Source organism: Macaca thibetana, chromosome 19 (genome assembly GCF_024542745.1).
Source record: "Macaca thibetana thibetana isolate TM-01 chromosome 19, ASM2454274v1, whole genome shotgun sequence".
Classification (NCBI taxonomy): domain Eukaryota; kingdom Metazoa; phylum Chordata; class Mammalia; order Primates; family Cercopithecidae; genus Macaca; species Macaca thibetana.
The window spans coordinates 17,330,182-17,351,089 of NC_065596.1; the positions used below are offsets into that span (position 1 = coordinate 17,330,182).

Below are 20,908 nucleotides of genomic sequence, written 5' to 3' on the forward strand. Positions count from 1 at the left end.
AAGAATGACTGAGGATGAATGAAAACACCCAAAGGAAAGCAGAGGTAAGAGATGGAGGGCTGGGTGCGGTGACTCACGCCTGCAATCCCAGCATTTTTGGAGGCCAAGGCGGGGAAGATTGCTTGAGGTCAGGAGTTCAAGACCAGCCTTGCCAACTTGGTGAAACCCCATCTCTACTAAAAATACAAAAATTAGCCTGGCATGGTGGTATGCACCTGTAGTCCCAGCTACTCAGGAGGCTGAGTTGGGAGGATCACTTGAGGCCAGGAGGTGGAGGTTGCAGTTAGCCAAGATCACACCACTGCACTCCAGCCTTGGTGACAGAGTGAGACCCTGTCTCAAAAAACAAAAAAAGCAAACAAACAAAAAATAGATAGAGAGAGAGATAGAAAGATCAAGGGTGGGGAGGACATGTCCTGAGATACTGCCTGAGCCCCTGGAGCCAGCCAGACCTGAAGGCCACTGCACTCTGGCCTGGATGACAGAGCAAGACTCCATTAAAAAAAAAAAAAAAAAAAAAAATAGTGTGTCGACAAATGGGCCTGACCGTGTATTGGTTAAATTTTATTTTCAAAATAAAGCAGTAAGACTCTACTTTCAGGGATCATTTTTATAGATTGTTACTAGAGAAGTTTCTCTGAATATGTGGAATACGAAAAATAATAACAATAATACAATATAAAAATAGTAAACTTCAAATCAATAACAAGAAAAGTAAATAAATAAATTTTTATTTTGTTTTGTTTCATTTTGTTTTGAGACCCTGTGTCACTCTGTTGCTCAGGCTGGAGTGCAGTGGTGCAGTCATGGTTCACTGCAGCCTCCACCTCCCGGGCTCAAGTGATCCTTCCACCTCAGCCTCTTGAGTAGCTGGGACTATAGGCATGCACCATCACACCCAGGTAATTTTTGTAGTTTTTGCAGAGATGGGGTTTTGCCATGTTGCCCAGGCCGGTCTCAAACTTTTGGGCTCAAGTGATCCTCCTGCCTCAGCCTCCCAACATCTTAAGATTATAGGCGTGAGCCACTGCAACCAGCCATAATTTGTATTTTTAATTTTTAAAAATAATTTATTTATTTAGAGACGGGCTTGCTGTGTTGCCCAGGCTGGCGTGCAGTGGCAGGATCACGGTTCACTGCAGTCTCAAACTCCTGGGCTCAAGCGATCCTCCCATCTCAGCCTCCCAGGTAGCTGGGACTACAGACACATGCTAAAATAATTTTTAAAACACGAGTCAGCTTGGGCCGATGAGTTATCGTTTGCCAGCCCCTGTGTTAAGTGAATGAATGAAGCAATTAGAATCATATATTCATTTGATAAATGAAAAATAATTAATTGATCCCCTACTATGTGCCAGGTGCTGTTCTAAAGCACTGGGGGACGTAAAATAGACAAAAATCCTTGTCTTGACATTCGAGTGGAGAAAACAGCTAATAAGCAAATAAGTAAAAACTATGACAGGTCAGAGAGCAGTAAGTGCTGTGGAAAAAAAACAAAACATGAAAGAGAATGGGAAGTTGGGAGGGGGAAATCTATGATTTTATTATCTAGAAACAGTGGAAGATCTCTCAGATAAGAAATCTGGGCTGGGCGTGGTGGCTCATTCCTGTAATCCCAGCACTTTGGGAGGCTGAGACAGGCGTATCACTTGAAGTCAGGAGTTCAAGACCAGCCTGGCCAACATGGTGAAACCCCATCTCTACTAAAAATATAAAAATTAGCTGGGTGTGGTGGTGCGTGCCTGTAGTCCCGGCTACTCGGGAGGCTGAGGCAGGAGAATCATTTGGGCCCAGGAGGTGGAGGTTGCAGTGAGCTGGGATCATGCCACTGCACTCCAGCCTGGGTGACAGAGCAAGACTCCGTCTCAGCAAAGAAAGGAAGAAAGGAAGAAAAGGGACCGGGCCGCTGACCAAGTGCGGTGGCTCACATCAGTAATCCCAGCACTTTGAAAGGCCGAGGTGGGCAGATCACCTGAAGTCAGGAGTTTGAGACCAGCCTGGCCAACAAGGTGAAACCCCATCTCTAGTAAAAATACAGAAATTAGCCAGGCATGGTGGCTCATGCCTGTAATCCCACCTACTTGGGAGGCTGAGGCAAGAGAATCGCTTGAATCTAAGAGGCGGAGGTTGCAGTGAGCTGAGATCACATCAGTGCACTCCAGCCTGGGCAATAGACAGAGACTCCATTAAAAAAGAAGGAAGGAAAGGACGGGGAGGGGAGGAGGGGGGAGGGGAGGGGAGGGGAGGGAGAGAGAGAGAAAGAAAGAGAGAGAGAAAGAAAGAGAGGGATGGAAGGGAGGGAAGGAAGGGAAGGGAGGGAAGGAAGGGAAGGGAGGGAAGGGAAAGAAGGGAAAGAAAGGAAAGGAAGGAAAGGAAAGAGAGAGGCGAAGTGGCTCATGTCTATATCCGAGCACTTCGGGAGGCAGAGGCGAGAGGATCACTTGAGCCCAGAAGTTTGAGGCTGCAGTGAGCTATGGTAACGCCACTGCACTCCAGCCTGGGCAATAGAGCAAGACCCCTTCTCCGAAAACAAAGAGACGGAGAGAGAGAAAGAGAAACCTGAAGGAGGAGATGAGAGAACACTCACAGTGTATACCTGAGGGAAGAGGAATCCCTGAAGAAGGAAGAGGCAGTGCAAAGGCCCTGAGGCTGCATTGTGCTGGGTGGCCGATGTGGCTGCAGTACAGAGAGCAATGGGCAGAGAGGGAGCAGGGGAGGGCTGAGAGGTGGACAGAGGCCAAATGCATAAGCCTTTGTGGGCTACAGTGAGGAGTTTGTCTTTTTCACCAAGGGCAGTGGAGAACCAGGGGAGGGCTGTGAGTAGGGAAGGGACAGAGATTTCCAGCATCCTCTGTGAAAGTCCTGAAAGGTGACATTTCCCAGCACTGGACCGAGAGAGGAGGTCAGTGATTAGAACGGAATGGAGGCTGGGCGCTGGGCGTGGTGATTCACGTCTGTAATTCCAGCACTTTGGGAGGCTGAGGTGGGTGGATTGCTTGAGGCCAGGAGTTCGAGACCAGCTTGGCCAACATGGTGAAACCCCATCTCTACTAAAAATACAAAAATCAGCTAGGTGTGGTGGCACTTGCCTATAATCCCAGCTACTCAGGAGGCTGAGGCAGGAGAATCACTTGAACCTGGGAGACAGAGGCTGCCATGAGCCAAGATCGTGCCACTGCACTCCAGCCTGGGAGAAAGAGTGAGACTCTGTCTCAAAAAAAAAAAAAGAGAAAGAAAAAGAACAGAACAGAATGGAAAGGAAGGGCAGTGCCAAGTGCTGACCCTCCTAAGCGCCCCTCCTGTTCGCCCTAGCAGGCAAGATAAGAGGAGGTTTTCCAATCAACCCAACCCATTTTGCTGAGGTTTGCTGTCACCCAGCCCCCTCATCCCCAACTGAATTCCTCCCCCATGGCCTTGGCTCAGGTCCTTCTCATTCTACATTCCATTGAGATTTCCACAGACCTGCATAGATATATTTAGAAACAGGGTCTTACTCCCTTGTCCAGGCTGGAGTACAGTAGCACAATCATAGCTGACTGCAGCATCGAACTCCTGGGCTCAAGCGATCCTCCTGCCTCAACTTCCTGAGTAGCTGAGACTATAGGAGTGCACCACCGTGCTGGGCTAATTTTTTTATATTTTGTAGAGACGGGACCTTGGTATGTTGCCCAGGCTGGTCTCGAACTCCTGGCCTCAAGCAATCCTCCTGTCACGGCCTCCCAAAGTGCGAAGATTACAGGCATGAGCCACCATGCCCGGCCCTAGACCTGCATTCATGAAACCCCCTCCATACCTGCATTTCTGGAACCAGCTAGGCATTACCCTGAGGTTCTAGGGCACTGACTTCTTTGCATCCAACCAACCTATCTCCTTTTGATCCCCACCCAGCTCCAGTTTAACCACATTCCTAGTGTCTCTGGTAGTTAAATGGAGCCATATGACCAAGTTCTGGCCAATAACAAGAATGGAGGCCGGGCATGGTGGCTCACGCCTGTAATCCCAGCACTTTGGGAGGCTGAGGCAGGCGAATCACCTGAGGTCGGGAGTTCGAGACCACCCTGACCAACATGGGAGAAACCCCGTCTCTACTAAAAATACACAAAATTAGCCAGGTGTGATGGTGCATGCCTGTAATCCCAGCTACTTGGGAGGCTGAGGCAGGAGAATCAGTTGAACCCGGGAGGCGGAGGTTGCAGTGATGCAGTGAGCAGAGATCGCGCCATTGCACTCCAGCCTGGACAACAAGAGCGAAACTCCATCTCAAAAGGAAAAAAAGAAGAAGAATGGAGGTGGTGGCGCCACTTCCCGGCCTGGCCTCTGAAATTCTGTCATCGCGCTCTTTCCCCAGTAGAAAAGACTTCAAGACTGCAAGGGCCTTGGGGAAGCGAAGACCATGCGATGATGGAGCCTGGGCCCCAGGGTGACTTTATAACATAGAGCCCTCCTCCTCCAACCCCCCAGGTTGACCCAAACTGAATTGTGACAAGAACAAGAAGTAAACTCTCACTATCACTGAAGGCATGTAATTTGGTTTTATGTTTTGCGGGTTTGGTTTTTTGTTGTTGTTGTTTTGTTTTGTTTTTGTTTTTGAGACGGAGTCTCGCTCTGTCGCCAGGCTGGAGTGCAGTGGCATGACCGCAGCTCACTGCAACCTCCGCCTCCCAGGTTCAAGCGATTTTCCTGCCTCAGCCTCCCGAGTAGCTGGGACTACAAGTGCCCGCCACCACACCTGGCTAATTTACGTATTTTCAGTAGAGATGGGATTTCCCCATGTTGGCCAGGCTTGTCTCAAACTCCTGACCTCATGATCTGCCTGCCTCAACCTCCCAAAGTGCTGGGATTACAGGCATGAGCCACCACACCTGGCCTTTTTTTTCTTCTGAGAGAGGGTCTCCCTCTGTCATCCAGGCCGGACTGCAGTGGCACAATCATAGCCCACTGCAGCCTCCAACTCCTAGGCTCAAGCAATCCTCCTGCCTCAGCCTCCTAGATAGCTGGGACGACAGGCACATGCCACCATGCCCTGCTAATATTTTTGTTTGTTTGGTTGGTTGGTTGGTATTTTGTAGAGATAGGGGGGTCTTGTGTGTTGCCCAGGCTAGTCTCGAACTCCTGGCCTCAAGCGATTAGCCTGCCTTGGCTTCCCAAAGTGTTGGGATTATAGGCATGAGCCATTGTGCCTGGCAAAATGATGCAATTTGTTACGGCAGTTAACATACATACCCTGACTTACACACCATTGCCTACAGTCAGCTCGGACTCAATGGAATTCAATTAACAAAAATAATGACTCTCATTCATTTAGCACTTGCTATATGTTAATTGCCGTGCTGGGAAATTAATTTACCTTATCACGTTTAATCCTTGCACAACTCTGAAATAAAGGTACTATCAACATTTCCATTTTATTTTATTTTATTTTTATTTTTATTTATTTATTTATTTTAGTTGGAGTCTCACTCTGTCACCTAGGCTGGAGTGCAGTGGTGCAATCTTGGCTCACTACAGCCTCTGCCTCCTGGGTTCAAGGGATTCTCCTGCCTCAGCCTCCCAAGTAGCTGGGATTACAGGTGCCAACCACCACACCTGGCTAATTATTATATTTGTGGTAGAGTCGGGGTTTCACCATGTTAGACAGGCTGGTCTTGAACTCCTGACCTCAGGTGATCCACCCACCTCAGCCTCCCAAAGTGCTGGGATTACAGGCGTGAGCCATGTGCACGGCCAACATTCCTATTTTATAGATTTCCTGTTTTATAGATAAGACAATCAGGGGTCCGATAGGTTAAGTAATTATTTTTTTCTCCAAGACCACAAAGCTAGCAAATACCTGATTTGCAGTTTAAGTCAACCTAATATATAAAGAGCTCCTAAAAATCACTAAGAGATGCCTGTAATCCCAGCACTTTGGGAGGCCAAGGCAGGAGGATCACTCGAGGTCAGGAGTTTGGGACCAGCCAGGCCAACATGGCGAAACGCTGTCTCTACTAAAAATACAAAAATTAGCTGGGCATCTTGGTGCATGCCTGTAATTACAGCTACTTGTGAGGCTGAGGCACAAGAATCACTTGAACCTGGGAGGCGGAGGTTGCAGTGAGCTGAGATCGCGCCACTATACTGCAGCCTGTACAACAGAGAAACAGCCTCAAAAAAAAAAAATCAGTAAGAGAAAAGGTCAGTAGTTCTAGAAAGGACAACAATAGTAAGCAAGTAATATGAACAGAGATTGTATCACGGGAAGAAAATATAAATAGCTCTTAAACATAAGGAAAGAGGTTCAGCTTCACTCGGAATAAGAGAAAATGTAAATTGAGCCTTAATGAGCTCCACTGATTACCCTTCCAGCTGGAAAAACTCCAGAATCTTACAACAGAACCGTCTGTCGGGGAGGCGGGCAGAGAAGCCGGTCCTCTGTCTGGCATGTGGTGGTATAATTGAAACAATTCATATGGAAACAATCCCAGACGGATAACGATTTGGCAATATCTATCAAAAACACTAAGATTGGCTAGCGCTTCCGTTGACAAAATAAAACGTCTTAAAATTTGAAAACTGAAAACACAAGGCCTGGGCGGAGCACGATGATTCATGCTTATCATCCCAGCACTTTGGGAGGCCGAGGTGGGAGGATCTCTTGAGGCCAGGAGTTTGAGACCAGCCTGGGCAACATGGTGAGACCCCCCCATCTCTACTTTAAAAAATGGTGGGCTTGGTGGTGTGCACCTGTAGTCCCAGCTGCTCAGGAGGCTGAGGCAGGAGGATCACTTGAACCCCGGAAGCGGAGGTTGCAGTGAGCAGATATCATGCCAATGCACCCCAGCCTAGGTGACAGAGCGAGACTCTGTCTCAAAAGAAAGATAAGAAATCTCTGTATAAAATGTAGTATAAATGATAAGAAATTGCCTGGGCATGGTGACTCATGCCCATAATCCCAGCATTTTAGGAGGCTGAGGCGGGCGGATCACCTGAGGTCAGGAGTTCAAGACCAAGCTGGTCAACATGGTGAAATCCCGTCTCTACAAAAAAATTAGCTGAATGTGGTGGCACATGCCTGTAATCCCAGGTACTTGGGAAGCTGAGGCAGGAGAATCTCTTGAACCCAGGAAGTGGGGGTTGTTGTGAGCCGAGATCACGCCATTGCACTCCAGCCTGGGGAATAGAGTGAGACTCTGTCTCAAAAAAAAAAAAGAAAAGAAAAGAAAAGAAAAGAAATCTTGTAACACAATGGTAAGTATTCAGTGCAGTCCCATGCTGTACAGGTTTGTAGCCTAGGAACAATAGGTTATACCATATCGTCCAGGTGTGCAGTACACTGTACCATCTAGGTTTGTTTAAATGTACTCTACGATGTTCACACAACTATGAAACCACCTAACTATGCATTTCTCAGAACCGATTCCTTTTATTAAGCAACACACGACTGTATATGCAGCTAAATACTTTTCTAAGTTCTTTATAATAATTCGCTTATCCCCCATAACGATGCCATAAATAGGGATTTAGCATCCTCATTGTACAGATGAGAAACCAGGAAACGGAGAGGTTTACTAACGTGCCCAAGATCACACAGCAGAGGAGCTGGAAAATGATTCATGGATGAGGTTATTATTGTTTTTTAGGAGCTATAATTGGGCCAGGCACGGTGGCTCACACCTGTAACCCCAGCACTCTGGGAGGTCGAGGCGAGCGGATCACCTGAGGTCAGGAGTTTGAGACCAGCCTGGCCAACATGGTGAAACCCCGTCTCTATTAAAAATACAAAAATTAGCCGGGCATGATGGTGGGTGCCTGTAATTCCAGCTACTCGGGAGGCTGAGGCAAGAGAATCGCTTGAACCCGGGAGACAGAGGTTGCAGTGAGCTGAGATCACGCCATTGCACTCCAGCCTGGGCAACAAGAGCAAAACTCCATCTCAAAAATAATTAATTAATTAAAAGAAAACATTCTTCATGATGTGCTTATGTCACATTGCATGCCTGTATCAAAATAGCTCGTATACCCCATAAATATGTATCTACTATGTACCCACAAAAATTAAAAATGTTTTTAAAAATGTTTAAATCTTAATCAGGCATGGTAGCACGCTCCTGTCGTCCCAGTTACTTGGGAGGCTGACATAGGAGGATCACTCAGGCCTAGGAGATTGAGAATGTAGTGAGCCCTGATCGAACCATTGCACCACTGTGCTACATCCTGGAGGACAAAGCAAACAAAACCTCGTCTCAAAAAAAAAAAAAAAAAAAAAAGGAAGCTGTAATTGTTTCATTTAATTTCATTTTTGACATGGAGTCTCATTCTGTTGCCCAGGCTGGAGTACAGTGATGTGATCTCGGCTCACTGCAACCTCCGCCTTCCGGGTTCGAGTGATTCTCCTGCCTCAGCCTCCATAGTTGCTGGGATTACAGGCGCACACCACCACACTGAGCTGTTTTGTATTTTTAGTAGAGACAGGGTTTCACCATGTTAGCCAGGCTGGTCTCGAACTCCTGACCTCAGGTGATCTGCCCACTTCAGCCTCCCAAAGAGCTGGGATTACAGGCATGAGCCACCACACCCAGCCCCCAGCTTTATTTTATTTTTATTTTTCATTTTTACAGAGACGAGGTCACACTCTGTTGCCCAGGCTGGCCTCTAACTCCTGGACTCAAGCAATCCTCCTGCCTCGGCCTCCCAAAGTGCTGGGATTACAGGCCTGAACCACTGCACCCAGCCAGGCCCCTCCCTCGTTTAGACTAATGTCTAGCACAGAGCAAGCAAAATACAAGTCTTTCTTAAAATAAATGGAATACACAGTCATGTTATAAAGAATAATTATAATCTCTACAGACTGACTTGGAAAGACTGCCAAGGTGATGAGTGAGGAAAGCAGGCACAGAGCAGTGGGTGGCGTGTGTCATCTTTCCTGTTACGGGAGGATGGAGATAAGAACCCCTATTCTGGCCGGGTGCAGTGGCTCATGCCTGTAATCCCAGCACTTTGGAAGGCCGAGGTGGGAGGATTGCTTGAGGCCAGGAGTTCAAGACCAGCCTGGGCATCATAGCAAAACCCCATCCCTACAAAAAATAAAAAAATTTAGCCAGGTATTGCTGGCACACACTGGTAGTCACAGCTACTCGGGAGGCTGAGGCAGGAGGACTGCTTGAGCCCAGGAGTCTGAGGCTGCAGTAAGCTGTAATCGTACCACTGCACTTCAGCCTGAGTGACAGATCGACACCCTGTCTCAAAAAACAGACAAACAAAAAAATCACCCAACTATGCTGATGCACACCTGTAGTCCCAGCTACTCAAGGGGCTAAGGCAGGAGGGTTGCTGGAGCCCAGGAGTTGGAGGCTGCAGTGAGCTGTGATCATACCGCTGCACTCCAGCCTGGCCGACAAAGCAAAACTCTGTCTCTTAAGGAAAAAAAAAAAAAAAAAAAAAAAAGCCGGGCGCGGTGGCTCACGCCTGTAATCCCAGCACTTTGGGAGGCCGAGGCGGGAGGATCACAAGGTCAGGAGATCGAGACCATCCTGGCTAACACGGTGAAACCCCGTCTCTACTAAAAATACAAAAAAATTAGCCAGGTGAGGTGGTGGGCGCCTGTAGTCCCAGCTACTCGGGAGGCTGAGGCATGAGAATGTTGTGAACCCGGGAGGCGGAGCTTGCAGTGAGCTGAGATAGCGCCACTGCACTCCAGCCTGGGCCACAGAGTGAGACTCCATCTCAAAAAAAAAAAAAGTAGATATGGTGTCTCACCGTGTTACCAGGCTTTGAACTCCTGAACTCAAGCAGTTCACCCACCTCAGTCTCCCAAAGTGCTGGGATTACAGATATGAGCCACCACACCCAGGCAAAATCGGGTTTTCTTTTGTTTTAAGACAAAGTCTCTCTCTGTTACCCGGGCTGGAATGCAGTGGTGCCATCGCAGCTCACTGCAGCCCAGGCTTAAGTGATCCTCCCCACTTAGCCTCTTGGGTAGCTGGGACCACAAGCGTGAGCCACCGCCCAGCCTTAAAAGGTGCCATTTTTATCTGTGTTTCACAGATGGAGAAACTGAAGCTCAGAGAGGTGAAACCAGGAAGCAGTGGTACCAGAATTTGAACCGAGGTGTGGCTCTCCTAAGCCACCACCCACCCCACTCCCCAGTCCACCCCCTACTCTTAACTGTCCCACCCTCTCCCCACTATTCACTGATGCTGGGGACCTTAACATCATCTTGTCCCCGGCACCTGCCCACATCCTAGGTCTAACCAGCTCCCAGGTCCTGGTGAATCTTTTCAACAATCTGTTCTTTCCTCTCCAGTCTCTTGGCCTTCAAGTTCCATCTCTGCAGCCCAGATTTTGGACTTCAAGAGCACAGTGGTGGCTGGGCGTGGTGGCTCACCCCTGTAATATCACCACTTTGGGAGGCCGAGGCCTGTGGATCACTTGAGGTCAGGAGTTTGAGACCAGCCTGGCCAACATGCTGAAACCCTGTCTCTACTAAAAATACAGACATTAGCTAGGCATGGTGGCACACATCTGTAGCCCCAGCTACTCAGGAGGCTGAGACAGGAGAATCGCTTGAACCTGGGAGGTGAAGGCTGCAGTGAGCCAAGATCATGCCACTGCACTCCAGCCTGGGCAACAGAAATTAGCCCAGCGTGGTGGCAGTTGCCTGTAATCCCAGCTACTCAGGAGGCTGGGGCAGGAGAATTGCTTGAACCTGGGAGGTGAAGGCTGCAGTGAGTTGGGACTGTGCCACTGCCTTCCAGCCTGGGAGACAGCAAGGCTCTGTCTCATTTAAAAAAAAAGTCATAATGGAGAGTTGGGTGTCTCGGTATAGCTGTGGCTTCTCATGATGGTATCATCCTCTCCCTGGGCCTCAGATCTCAAGGGGACCAGCCGCTTGGAGATTCACTCCAATCTGACCTCCTTTACCGTTCCCACCAGCTGGGCCAGTCACTGCCCTGAACATACAGGCACTGACTAGCTCCTACCTCAGGGCCTTTGCACTGGCAGTAACCACTGTCTGGGACACCATTTCCCCAGATCCACATGGTTCATTCCTTAATTTTCCCCAGGTTTCTGCTCCAATGTCACCTTACCACTAGCCCTCCTCATTCATCAAAGTGCCCCCTGCATACCCTGTTCCACTTTGTTTTCTCCAGAGCAGTACATACCACCTCCTGCACCTCCTGACGTCTTATACATTGTCTTATTTCCTCACTGTCAGCCTCCGCCACTAGAATGCAGGCTCCTCAACAACAGGGGGGTGTGTGTGTGTGGGTGTGTGGGTGTGTGTGCTATTCACACTGTCCCCAGCACCAAGAACAGGGCCTGACAGACCTTGTCACACTGTTGGATGGATGGATGGATGGATGGATGGATGGATGGATGGACGGACAGATAAATGGTTGGATGAATGGATGGATGGATGGGTAGATGGATGGATAGATGAGTAGATGGGTGGATGAGTGGATGGATGGATGGGGTGGGTGGGTGGGTGGATGGATGGATGGATGGATGGATGGATGGATGGATGGATGGATGGATGAGTGGATGGATGGATGAGTACATGGAAGGATGGGTAGGTGGGCGGGTGGATGACAGATAGATGAATGGATGGGCTGGGTGCGGTGGCTCACACCTGTAATCCCAGCACTTTGGAAGGCTGAGAGGAACGGATCACAAGATCAGGAGTTCAAGACCAGCCTGGCCAATATGGTGAAACCTCATCTCTACTAAAAATACAAAATTAGCCAAGCATGGTGGCGGGTGCCTCTAGTCCCAGCTACTTGGGAGGCTGAAGCAGGAAAATTGCTTGAACTTGGCAGGCAGAGGTTGTAGTGAGCCGAGATCATGCCACTGCACTCCAGCCTGGGCAACAGAACGAGACTCCGTAAAAATAAAAAAAAAACAAATAAAAGATAGATTAGTGGATGGATGGCTCCATGGATAGATGGGTGGGTGGATGGGTGAATGGGTGGGTGGGTGGATGGGTGGATGGATGGATAGATGGAGGGAAAAATAGATGGATGGATGGGTAGATTGATAGATGGATAAATGAGTAGATGGATGATGGGTGGATGGATGAGTGGATGGATGGATGAGTGGGTGAATGGGTGGGTGGTTGAATGGATGGATAGATGGATGGATGAGTCAATGGATGAATGGATGAGTGGACGGATGGATGGATGGCTGGATGGATAGATGAGTGGATGGATGAATGGATGGATGGATGGGTGGGTGGATGGATGGATGGGTGGGTGGGTGGATGAATGGATGGATGAATGGATGGATGGATAGATGAGTGGATGGATGAATGGATGAGCAGATGGATGGATAAGTGAATGAATGGATGGATGGACAGATAGATGGATGAGTGGATGGATGGATGGATGGATGGATGGATGGATGGATGGATGGATAAATGGATGGATGGATGGATGGATGGATGGATGGGTAGATGGATGGATAATTGGAGGGATAGATGAGTGAATGAATGGGTGGGTGGGTGGGTGGGTGGGTGGATGGATGGATGGATGGATGGATGGATGGATGGATGAATGGATGAGCAGATGGATGGATAAGTGAATGAATGGATGGATGGATAGATAGATGGATGAGTGGATGGATGGATGGATGGATAAATGGATGGATGGATGGGTAGATGGATGGATAATTGGAGGGATAGATGAGTGAATGGGTGGGTGGGTGGATGGATGGATGGATGGATGGATGGATGGATGGATGGATGGATGGATAAATGGATGGATGGGTAGATGGATGGATAATTGGAGGGATAGATGAGTGAATGAATGAGTGGGTGGGTGGGTGGGTGGATGGATGGATGGATGGATGGATAGATGAGTGGATGGATGAATAGATGAGCAGATGGATGGATAAGTGAATGGATGGATGGATGGATAGGTAGATGGATGAGTGGATGGATGGATGGATGGATGGATAAATGGATGGATGGATGGGTAGATGGATGGATAATTGGAGGGATAGATGAGTGAATGAATGAGTGGGTGGGTGGGTAGGTGGGTGGATGGATGGATGGATGGATGGATGGATGGATGGATGGATGGATATGTTCTTCCCAACCTCTTCCCAAGAAACAACTGAGAAAAAAGAGAGGGACTCTGAAGAGAAATGACAGAAACTGGGAAGAATTCTCATTCCAGCCTGCACACCTTTATTTATGCCATTTCCTCCGCAGAAGCACCTTTCCTTTTTCCCTCCGCCCTTTCACATCCCATGGGGCATTCACAGCTCCAGCTTCAATCTGTGGACAGTTAGGCACCCAGAAACCCAGAGAGGTTGTTCCTGTGGCAGCTTCCTCTGGGCTTCTTGTCAATACCTTTTACCTTGCCACATACATCCCCACTATATACCAGACACAGGGCCGAGCTTCAAAGGGCGACAAAATGAGTAGGGACAGGAATGTGCCCCCTCCCAGAGGGAAAGGGTCCAGGTACACCCCTGCCCAGCCTGGAGCCTGATACAACTGGGCACAGGAAGCCAGAACAATGAGAAAAACTCCTATTTACTCTTCAAAATCCCAGCGCAAATGTCCCCTCTTGCATAAAGCCTGAACCCACCTGGGTTCCCGATGTTCCCTGTTACAGAGGATTAGAACTGTCTTTGGAGTGCAACTGCTCTCCCAGGGATTAGCATCATGCACCCTTGCCCTTCATCCAAAAACTGGCTTTAGCTAAGACACACACAGGAGTGAGTGGAAGTTCATCCTTAAGTCTATCCACTTTCCCATTAGCTGCTATTGAAGCATCACGGAGACCTTGACTCCCTGCCAGGTCTAACAGATGGGTCCTAACAGATCCCATGACTACTTCCTCATGCCCTAGAAACCAGAAGGAGATTGAGCAAATGTAGGCAAAGCAGGGATGGGCTGTGGCCAGAGAGGATGGATGCTTAGGTTGGTGGGGGGAGTGCCTTCTCCTTTCGGGAAGCCCTGTCACAGCTGAGGATGGTGTAATCCCCTGGCACTAAAGAAGCAGAAGGGCCGGATGCGGTGGCTCGTGCCTGTAATCCCAGCATTTTGAGAGGCCGAGGTGGACAGATCACCTGAGGTCAGGAGTTCGAGGCCAGCTTGGTCAACATGGCAAAATCCCATCTCTACTAAAAATACAAAAAAAAAAAAAAAATTAGGCAGGCATGGTGGTGGGTGCCTGTAGTCCCAGCTACTCGGGAGGCTGGGGCAGGAGAACTGCTTGAACCCAGGAGGCGGAGGTTGCAGTGAGCCCAGATCTCATCACTGCACTCGAGCCAGGGCAACGCAGCAAGATTCTGTCTCAAAATATAAGAATAAATTAAGAGTCTATATATTTTCCTAATTACATTTGTATTCCTCCTTGGATCCTCCATGAGTAACTTAGAGAGTCTATATTATATCGGCTGGGTGCGGTGGCTTATGCCTATAATCCCAGCACTTTGGGAGGCTGAGGCGGGTGGATCACCTGAGGTCAGGAGTTCAAGACCAGCCTGGCCAACATGGTGAAAACCCATCTCTACTAAAAAAAAAAAAATACAAAAATCTGCTGGGCATGTTGGCACACCTCCATAATCCCAGTTACTCAAGAGGCTGAGGCAGGAGAATCACTTGAACCCAGGAGGTGGAGGTTGCAGTGAGCTGAGATCGCACCACCGCATTCCAGCCTGGGTGACAGAGCAAGACCCCGTCTCAAAAAATAAAACAACAACAACAACAACAACAAAAAAAACAGAAGGAGCGGCCAGGCATGGTGGCTCACACCTGTAATCCCAGCACTTCGGGAGGCCGAGGCAGGCGGATCATTTGAGGTCAGGAGTTCAAGACTAGCCTGGCCAACATGGTGAAACCCCGTCTCTACTAAAAATACAAAAATTAGCCAGGTGTGGTGGCGTGCACCTGTAATCCCAGCTACTCGGGAGGCTGAGGCAGGAGAATTGCTTGATCCTGAGAGGTTAAGGTTGCAGTGAGCTGAGATCGCGCCACTGCACTCCAGCCTGGGTGACAGAGTGAGACCCTGTCTTTAAAAAATTAATTAATTAATTAATTAATTAATTAAAAAATAACCACAGGAGTAAAGACCCATGGATCTCTTCCACCAATGGCCCTACCCCTGAAAACCACCCCCCAGGAACCCCCATGGGCCCATCTCCATTAACTTATCCTTCCAGACCAGATGGGAGCTCTCCCCTCAGACCTCAGGGCAAGACTGTGTCCCCCAGGCCCCAGGATAGGGCTGTATCTCCTTTCATCCCAGAGCAGATGGGACTCCACCAGCCCTGCCCGTTCCCTGTTCCCACCCAGCAGCCCTGGGGAACCAGATGAGATGCTACAGAAACATCACACAGCCACATCACACGCCCACCCAACCACATTCAAATAGGGATTTGAATATATTTCCTGAGCCAGGCTCATGCAGTCACAGTCAAATCTGCCACTACCCCTCCAGCCTGGGCCCCTGCAGAAATCCCTGCCGAGAAAATGCAGGTGCAATTCCAGGCACCAAAACCTCAGGACCCACTCTCTAAGCCCAGGACTGGACCCTGCCTCACTGTCTCCCCTGAGATGGATACAGCGAGGAAGCTCAGATCCTTGGGGCCACAGCCCCCCACCTGCCCCACGCTGCCCCAGGCCCAGGCAGGAAGCCAAGGGGAAGGAAGATGTAAGGGGAAGGAAGGGGCCCAGGGCCCGGGAGGAGGAGACACATGTCGGGGAAGATGTTGGCGGAGGCTCCTCCCCCACATCCAGACTCTGGGGGTCAAAGGAGTCCAAAGCCCCAGGTAACCCAATGGCCACCCTGGGGGTTCTGAGGCGCTCCCCGGGGACCTCTGGTTGGTCCTATTTGGGAGCATGAACCGCAGTAGAGGCAGCCTGGGGCTTGAGAGAGTTAACCCCTAGTTTGCCAGTTCTCAGCCTAGATGCGGGCCAACTCAGGGCCCGTGGACCCACACAGGGCTCCTGTTAAGCTTGGGGAGGCTACCCCAGAATCTCAGATTGTGACCACCCCCTGGCCCCGCCTTGGACCTGTAAGCATATCCCCCCTCCTTTGCAGGCCCAGAGGTGGAGCACGTCAACCCCTCCACTGTCAGCCCCGGGGAGGACCCCCCGTCTCCAACCCTCAGCACACCTGCCGGCGGAGGGCTCACCTGGGACATCTGGGGGCGCAGGTTGACCTCACGCAGGTTGATGGCATGGGGTAGCAGGTTGTTAAGCAGCTGACATAGAAGGACACCATCCCGGAGGGCCTGGGCCAGTTCACACACCTGAGCCCCATCCCAGGTCACGCGGTGGCTGGGCGGCAGCACTCGGCACTGGATGAGCCAGTGGGTGCACTGGCGCCACAGCTCCATGGCTGCTGCCTGCTCAGGGCCGGTCGTGCACCCTCGCGGCCTCCACCACCCACCCGCCCGCACGCCCGCCCTGCTCGCCTGTGGAGCGACAGCTAGTGCTACCACTTCCTCTTCTTTGCCTGTAACTGTTGCCCTGAGAGGGGGTGGAGGAGGAGGAGCCATGGGGCGGGGGGGGGGGGGGAGCTGGGGGAGCACCTGCGGCCCAGCCCCACCCCACCCCTTCCATGTAGAATCTGACATCTCTTTCTTCCGCCCACTCGACACAGGCCTGGGCACGGGGAGTTGGGGGGCTGGGGGAGTCAGGCCAGCTAGACTATGAGACAGGCGTGCTTCCTCCATATGCAGACAGCGGCAGTGACACTCTGAAATATACCCAGAATTCACTCACTTCTCACCCCCTCCTCGGTCTGGTCCAGCCCCATCATCACTCAGCTGGTCTCCTGACTCCAGCCCCTGTCCCCCACAGTCTGTCCTCCCTGCAGCCACCACAAGAGGTTGCCTGTGAGCATCTGAGTCAGGGTACACCCCTCTTCTGCCCACAACTCTCTATGGCTCCCACTTTCCTCCAGGGACAAGCCCAAGTCCTCCCCAAGGCCCACAAAACCCTGCTTGAATTGCCCAGTTCCGTCCCTGCCCTCCCCACTCCCTCTTTCCCCCTCTTCACTGTGCTTCAGCCACATGGGCCTCTTCACTCTTCCTCCAACGTGCCAGCAACATATGGCCCTGCCCCAGGGCCTTTGCATGGGCTGTGTCCTCCACCTTAAGCAACTTCACGGCTAGCTCCCTCACCCCTACAGGTCTTTGCTCAAATGCTACCTTCTCATGAGGTCTTCCTAAACCCCTTGATTTCAAATCACAGCCTTTTCCACATTCCATCAGCCCTACCCACTTCCCTAGGTTAAGCCTGATCTTCATCCAACAAATCTGATTTTTTTATAGTTATTTCTTCTTTTTTTCCTTCCTTCCTTTCTCTCCCTTCCTTCCTTTCGGTCCCTTCCTTCCTTCCTTCCTTTCTCTCTCTCTCTTCCTTTCTTCCTTCCTCTTTCTTCCTTTCTTTTCTTTCTTTCTTTCTTTTTCTTTCTTTCTTTTCTTTTCTTTCTTTTTCTTTTTTTCCTTTTGAGACTGAGTTTCACTCTCATTGCCCAGGCTGGAGTGCAGTGGCACAATCTCAGCTCACCACAACCTCCGTCTCCTGGGCTCAAGCGATTCTCCTGTCTCAGCTTCCCAAGTAGCTGAGATTACAGGCATGCGTCACCACACCCAGCTAATTTTGTATTTTTAGTAGAGACGGGGTTTCTCCATGTTGGTCAGGCTGGTCTCGAACTCCTGACCTCAGGTGATCCACCCGCCTCAGCCTCCCAAAGTGCTGGGATTACAGGCGTGAGCCACCATGCCCTGTCTTTCTTTCTTTCTTTGTTTGTTTGTTTGTTTCTTTCTTTCTTTCTCTTTCTCTCTCTGTTTCTCTCTCCCTCTCTTTCTCTTTCTCTCCTTCTTTCTCCCTTCCTTCCTTCCTTTCTTTCTTTCTCTTTCTTTCTTTCTCTTTCTTTCTCTCTTTCTCTCTTTCTTTCTTTCTTTCTTTCTTTCTTTCTTTCTTTCTCTCTCTCTCTCTTTCTCTTTCTCTTTTTTGACAGGGTTTCATTCTGTCACCCAAGTTGGAGTGCAGTGGCATGATCTCAGCTCACTGCAAGCTCCGCCTCCCAGGTTCTCCCCCACCTCAGCCTCCCAGGCAGCTGGGATTACTGGCACCTACCACCATGCCCAGGTAATTTTTGTATTTTCACAGACAGGTTTTCAGCATGTTGGCCAGGCTGGTCTCAAACTCCTGACCTCAAGTAATCTGCCCGCCTTGGCCTTCCAAAGTGCTGGGATTATGGGCTTGAGTCACTGTGCCCAGCCTCTTTCTTCTGTCACCCAGGCTGGAGTGCAGTGGCATGATCATAGCTTACTGCAGCCTCAAGCTCCTGGGCTCAAGTGATCCTTCCGCCTCAGACCCCCAAGTAGCTGGAACTACAGGCTTGTGCCACTGTGCCTGGCTAATTTTAAACTTTTTTGCAGAGAGGGGCTCTTACTATGTTGCCCAAGCTGGTCTTGAACTCCTGGCCTCAAGCAGTCCTCCCATCTCGGCTTCCCAAAGCACTGGGATTACAGATGTGGGCCATGACGCCCGGTCATCCTTGTTTCTTTATTGTCTATTCAGGAATTTGTGTCTCTTTGGTTCACTACTGACCCCTCTCTTATGCAGCACCTGGCACATATGCATGCCTCATAAATACGTGTTGAATGAATAACTGAAAGCTCTATTGACTGCACCTGACATTTATCCCAAATCCATCCCTTTATCATCATGTCCATGGCCACCACCCAAATCCAAGCTACCAACATCCCTCTCCTTATAGACTGCAATAGTGTCTTTTTTTTTTTTTTTTTTTTTTTGTCTTGCTCTATTGACCAGGCTGGAGTGCAGTGGTGCATCTCAGCTCACGGCAACCTCCGCCTCCCGGGTTCAAGTGATTCTCCTGCCTCAGCCTCCCCAGTAGCTGGGATTACAGGCGCACGCCACCACACCCAGCTAATTTTGTATTTTTAGTAGAGACAGGGTTTTACCATGTTGGTCAGGCTGGTCTCAAACTCCTGACCTCAGGTGATCTGCCCACCTCCGCCTCCCAAAGTACTGGGCCCTCTTTTTAAATTATTATAACCACGAGGAGGCGCTAGACCCCTTCCCTGGACAGGCCCATAGCCTCTGACTGTACCAATACTAGACCGATGGGGGATGAGGAAGAAACGTTCTTCCGCTCTTGAGCTTGGAGTCTCTTCCACATTGGCCAGGGCCGGTGGGGGGAGCCCAGTCTGGAAATTCCCTGCTTTGCAACCCTACAGCATCAAAACTTTTCATCCCCAAGCATCCTTGGCCCTCTAGGTCTCAATTTCCTCATCTGCAAAATGGTGGGTGAGTAACTTTCACTGCAAAGCAGCATCCTGGAGAAAGTAGGCATGCGAAGATTGAAAGGGAGGCAGACAGGATGAAACTCCGGAGCTCCGGGTTTGATTCTCGCCTCTACCACTTACAAGCCAGGTTAACTTGGGCAAATGGTTTAGCTGCCTTGTGCCTCAGTGTCTCCAGCTGGAAAATGGAAGTGATGAAAATACTACCTATCACCCTTACAGGGTGGTCTGTTTGTAAAGTAAAATAGAGGCCTCACACCTGTAACCCCAGCACTTTGGGAGGCCGAGGCAAGTGAATCACATGAGGTCAAGAGTTTGAGACCACTCTGGCCAACATGGTGAAACCCCGTCTCTACCAAAAATACAAAAATTAGCCTGTAATCCCAGCTACTCGGGAGGCTGCAGCAGGAGAATCGCTTGAACCTGGGAGGTGGAGGTTGCAGTGAGCTGAGATTGCTACCACTGCACACCAGTCTGGGCAACGAGGGTGAAACTCCATCTCAAAAAGAAAAAAAAAAAAAGCGAGTTGACAGAACAGCCCTGGTATACAGTAAGTGCTCAATAAATGTTAGCTGCTGCTACTGCTTTTCAGACTGTGGTTACTGGCTCAAGCACAGTGGCTCATGTCTGTAATCCCAGCGCTCTGGGAGGCCAAGGCAGGAAGATCGCATGAGCCCAGGAGTTCCAGAGCCTGGGCAGCATACTAAGACCCCATCTCTACAAAAAAATACAATAAAATTAGCTGAGCGTGGTGGTGTGCACCTTTAGCCTCAATTGCTTGGAAGGCTAAAGCGGGAGAATCGCTTCAGCCCAGGAAGTTGAGGCTACTGTGAGCTATGATCAGGCCACTGCGCTCTAGTCTGGGCAATATAGCAAGACACCGTCTCTACAAGACAAGACTGATGTTAATATGAGGAACTTATCAATAAACGTGGCCAAAGCGTCCTCTCTCTTGCACTAGGTCCCTGTCACCTTTTCTCTTGTTCATCTCCAGGCATCATGATGGAAGTCCCCCCTACCCTTCCTCCCACCTAGGAAACCACCTGAATGATTTGCCTTCCACCTCCCCCAAAGTCCCGCCCCCCTCCAGCGTGCTGTCACTGAAGGAAGCTGTCGCGTTTTCCCGGATATCTCTCCACAAAACCCGCCACCCAAATGGGGCTTCTTTCCGGAAAATCCAGGAGGGCGGTCTGGAGGAAGCGCACCCCTCCTTACGTCACAGCCGCCGCAGCTACCCCAGCCTGGCGTAAGAGCCCGAGGGAGTTGCCCTGCCCTGACCCAGAGCCTTGGCGGGGAAGGGAGAGAGATACCCCACCCCACCCCACCCTGGTACCAAAGGACCACGGGTGCTTGGGGCCGCCTGAGTGGAAGGGAGAGGCCGGGTTCTAAGGGGCGGGAACGTTGGGATGAAATTTGTTCTATTTCCTTAAGGGGCGGGGCTAAGAAGGAGGTGGTTGCGAGTGGGCGTAGTCACTCGGGGGTGGGCGTGGCTATGTACAGGGGCGGGGCCATTGACAGGAAAAGATGCGCAGTGCTCCCCTAGTGGGCCGGTTCTATGGAGAAAGCAGTGCCACGCACAGGGGGCGTGGCTAGAAGCAAAAAAAATTGTTTCAAGGGGGCGGAGCAAGAGCCTGGG

At 50.2% G+C, this 20,908-nt stretch overlaps 1 protein-coding gene across 1 annotated transcript in view; it reads right to left on the minus strand.

The window, feature by feature from the left end:
• Window positions 1-16,460, minus strand: part of VAV1 (vav guanine nucleotide exchange factor 1) — an 84,549-nt gene extending 68,089 nt beyond the window's left edge. The window contains exon 1 of the mRNA XM_050770176.1: window positions 16,123-16,460. Within this exon, the coding sequence (XP_050626133.1) occupies window positions 16,123-16,326 (204 nt within the window). The 5' untranslated portion in view covers window positions 16,327-16,460. The remainder of the gene's footprint in view (window positions 1-16,122) is intronic.
• Between the last annotated feature and the right edge of the window lie 4,448 nt (window positions 16,461-20,908).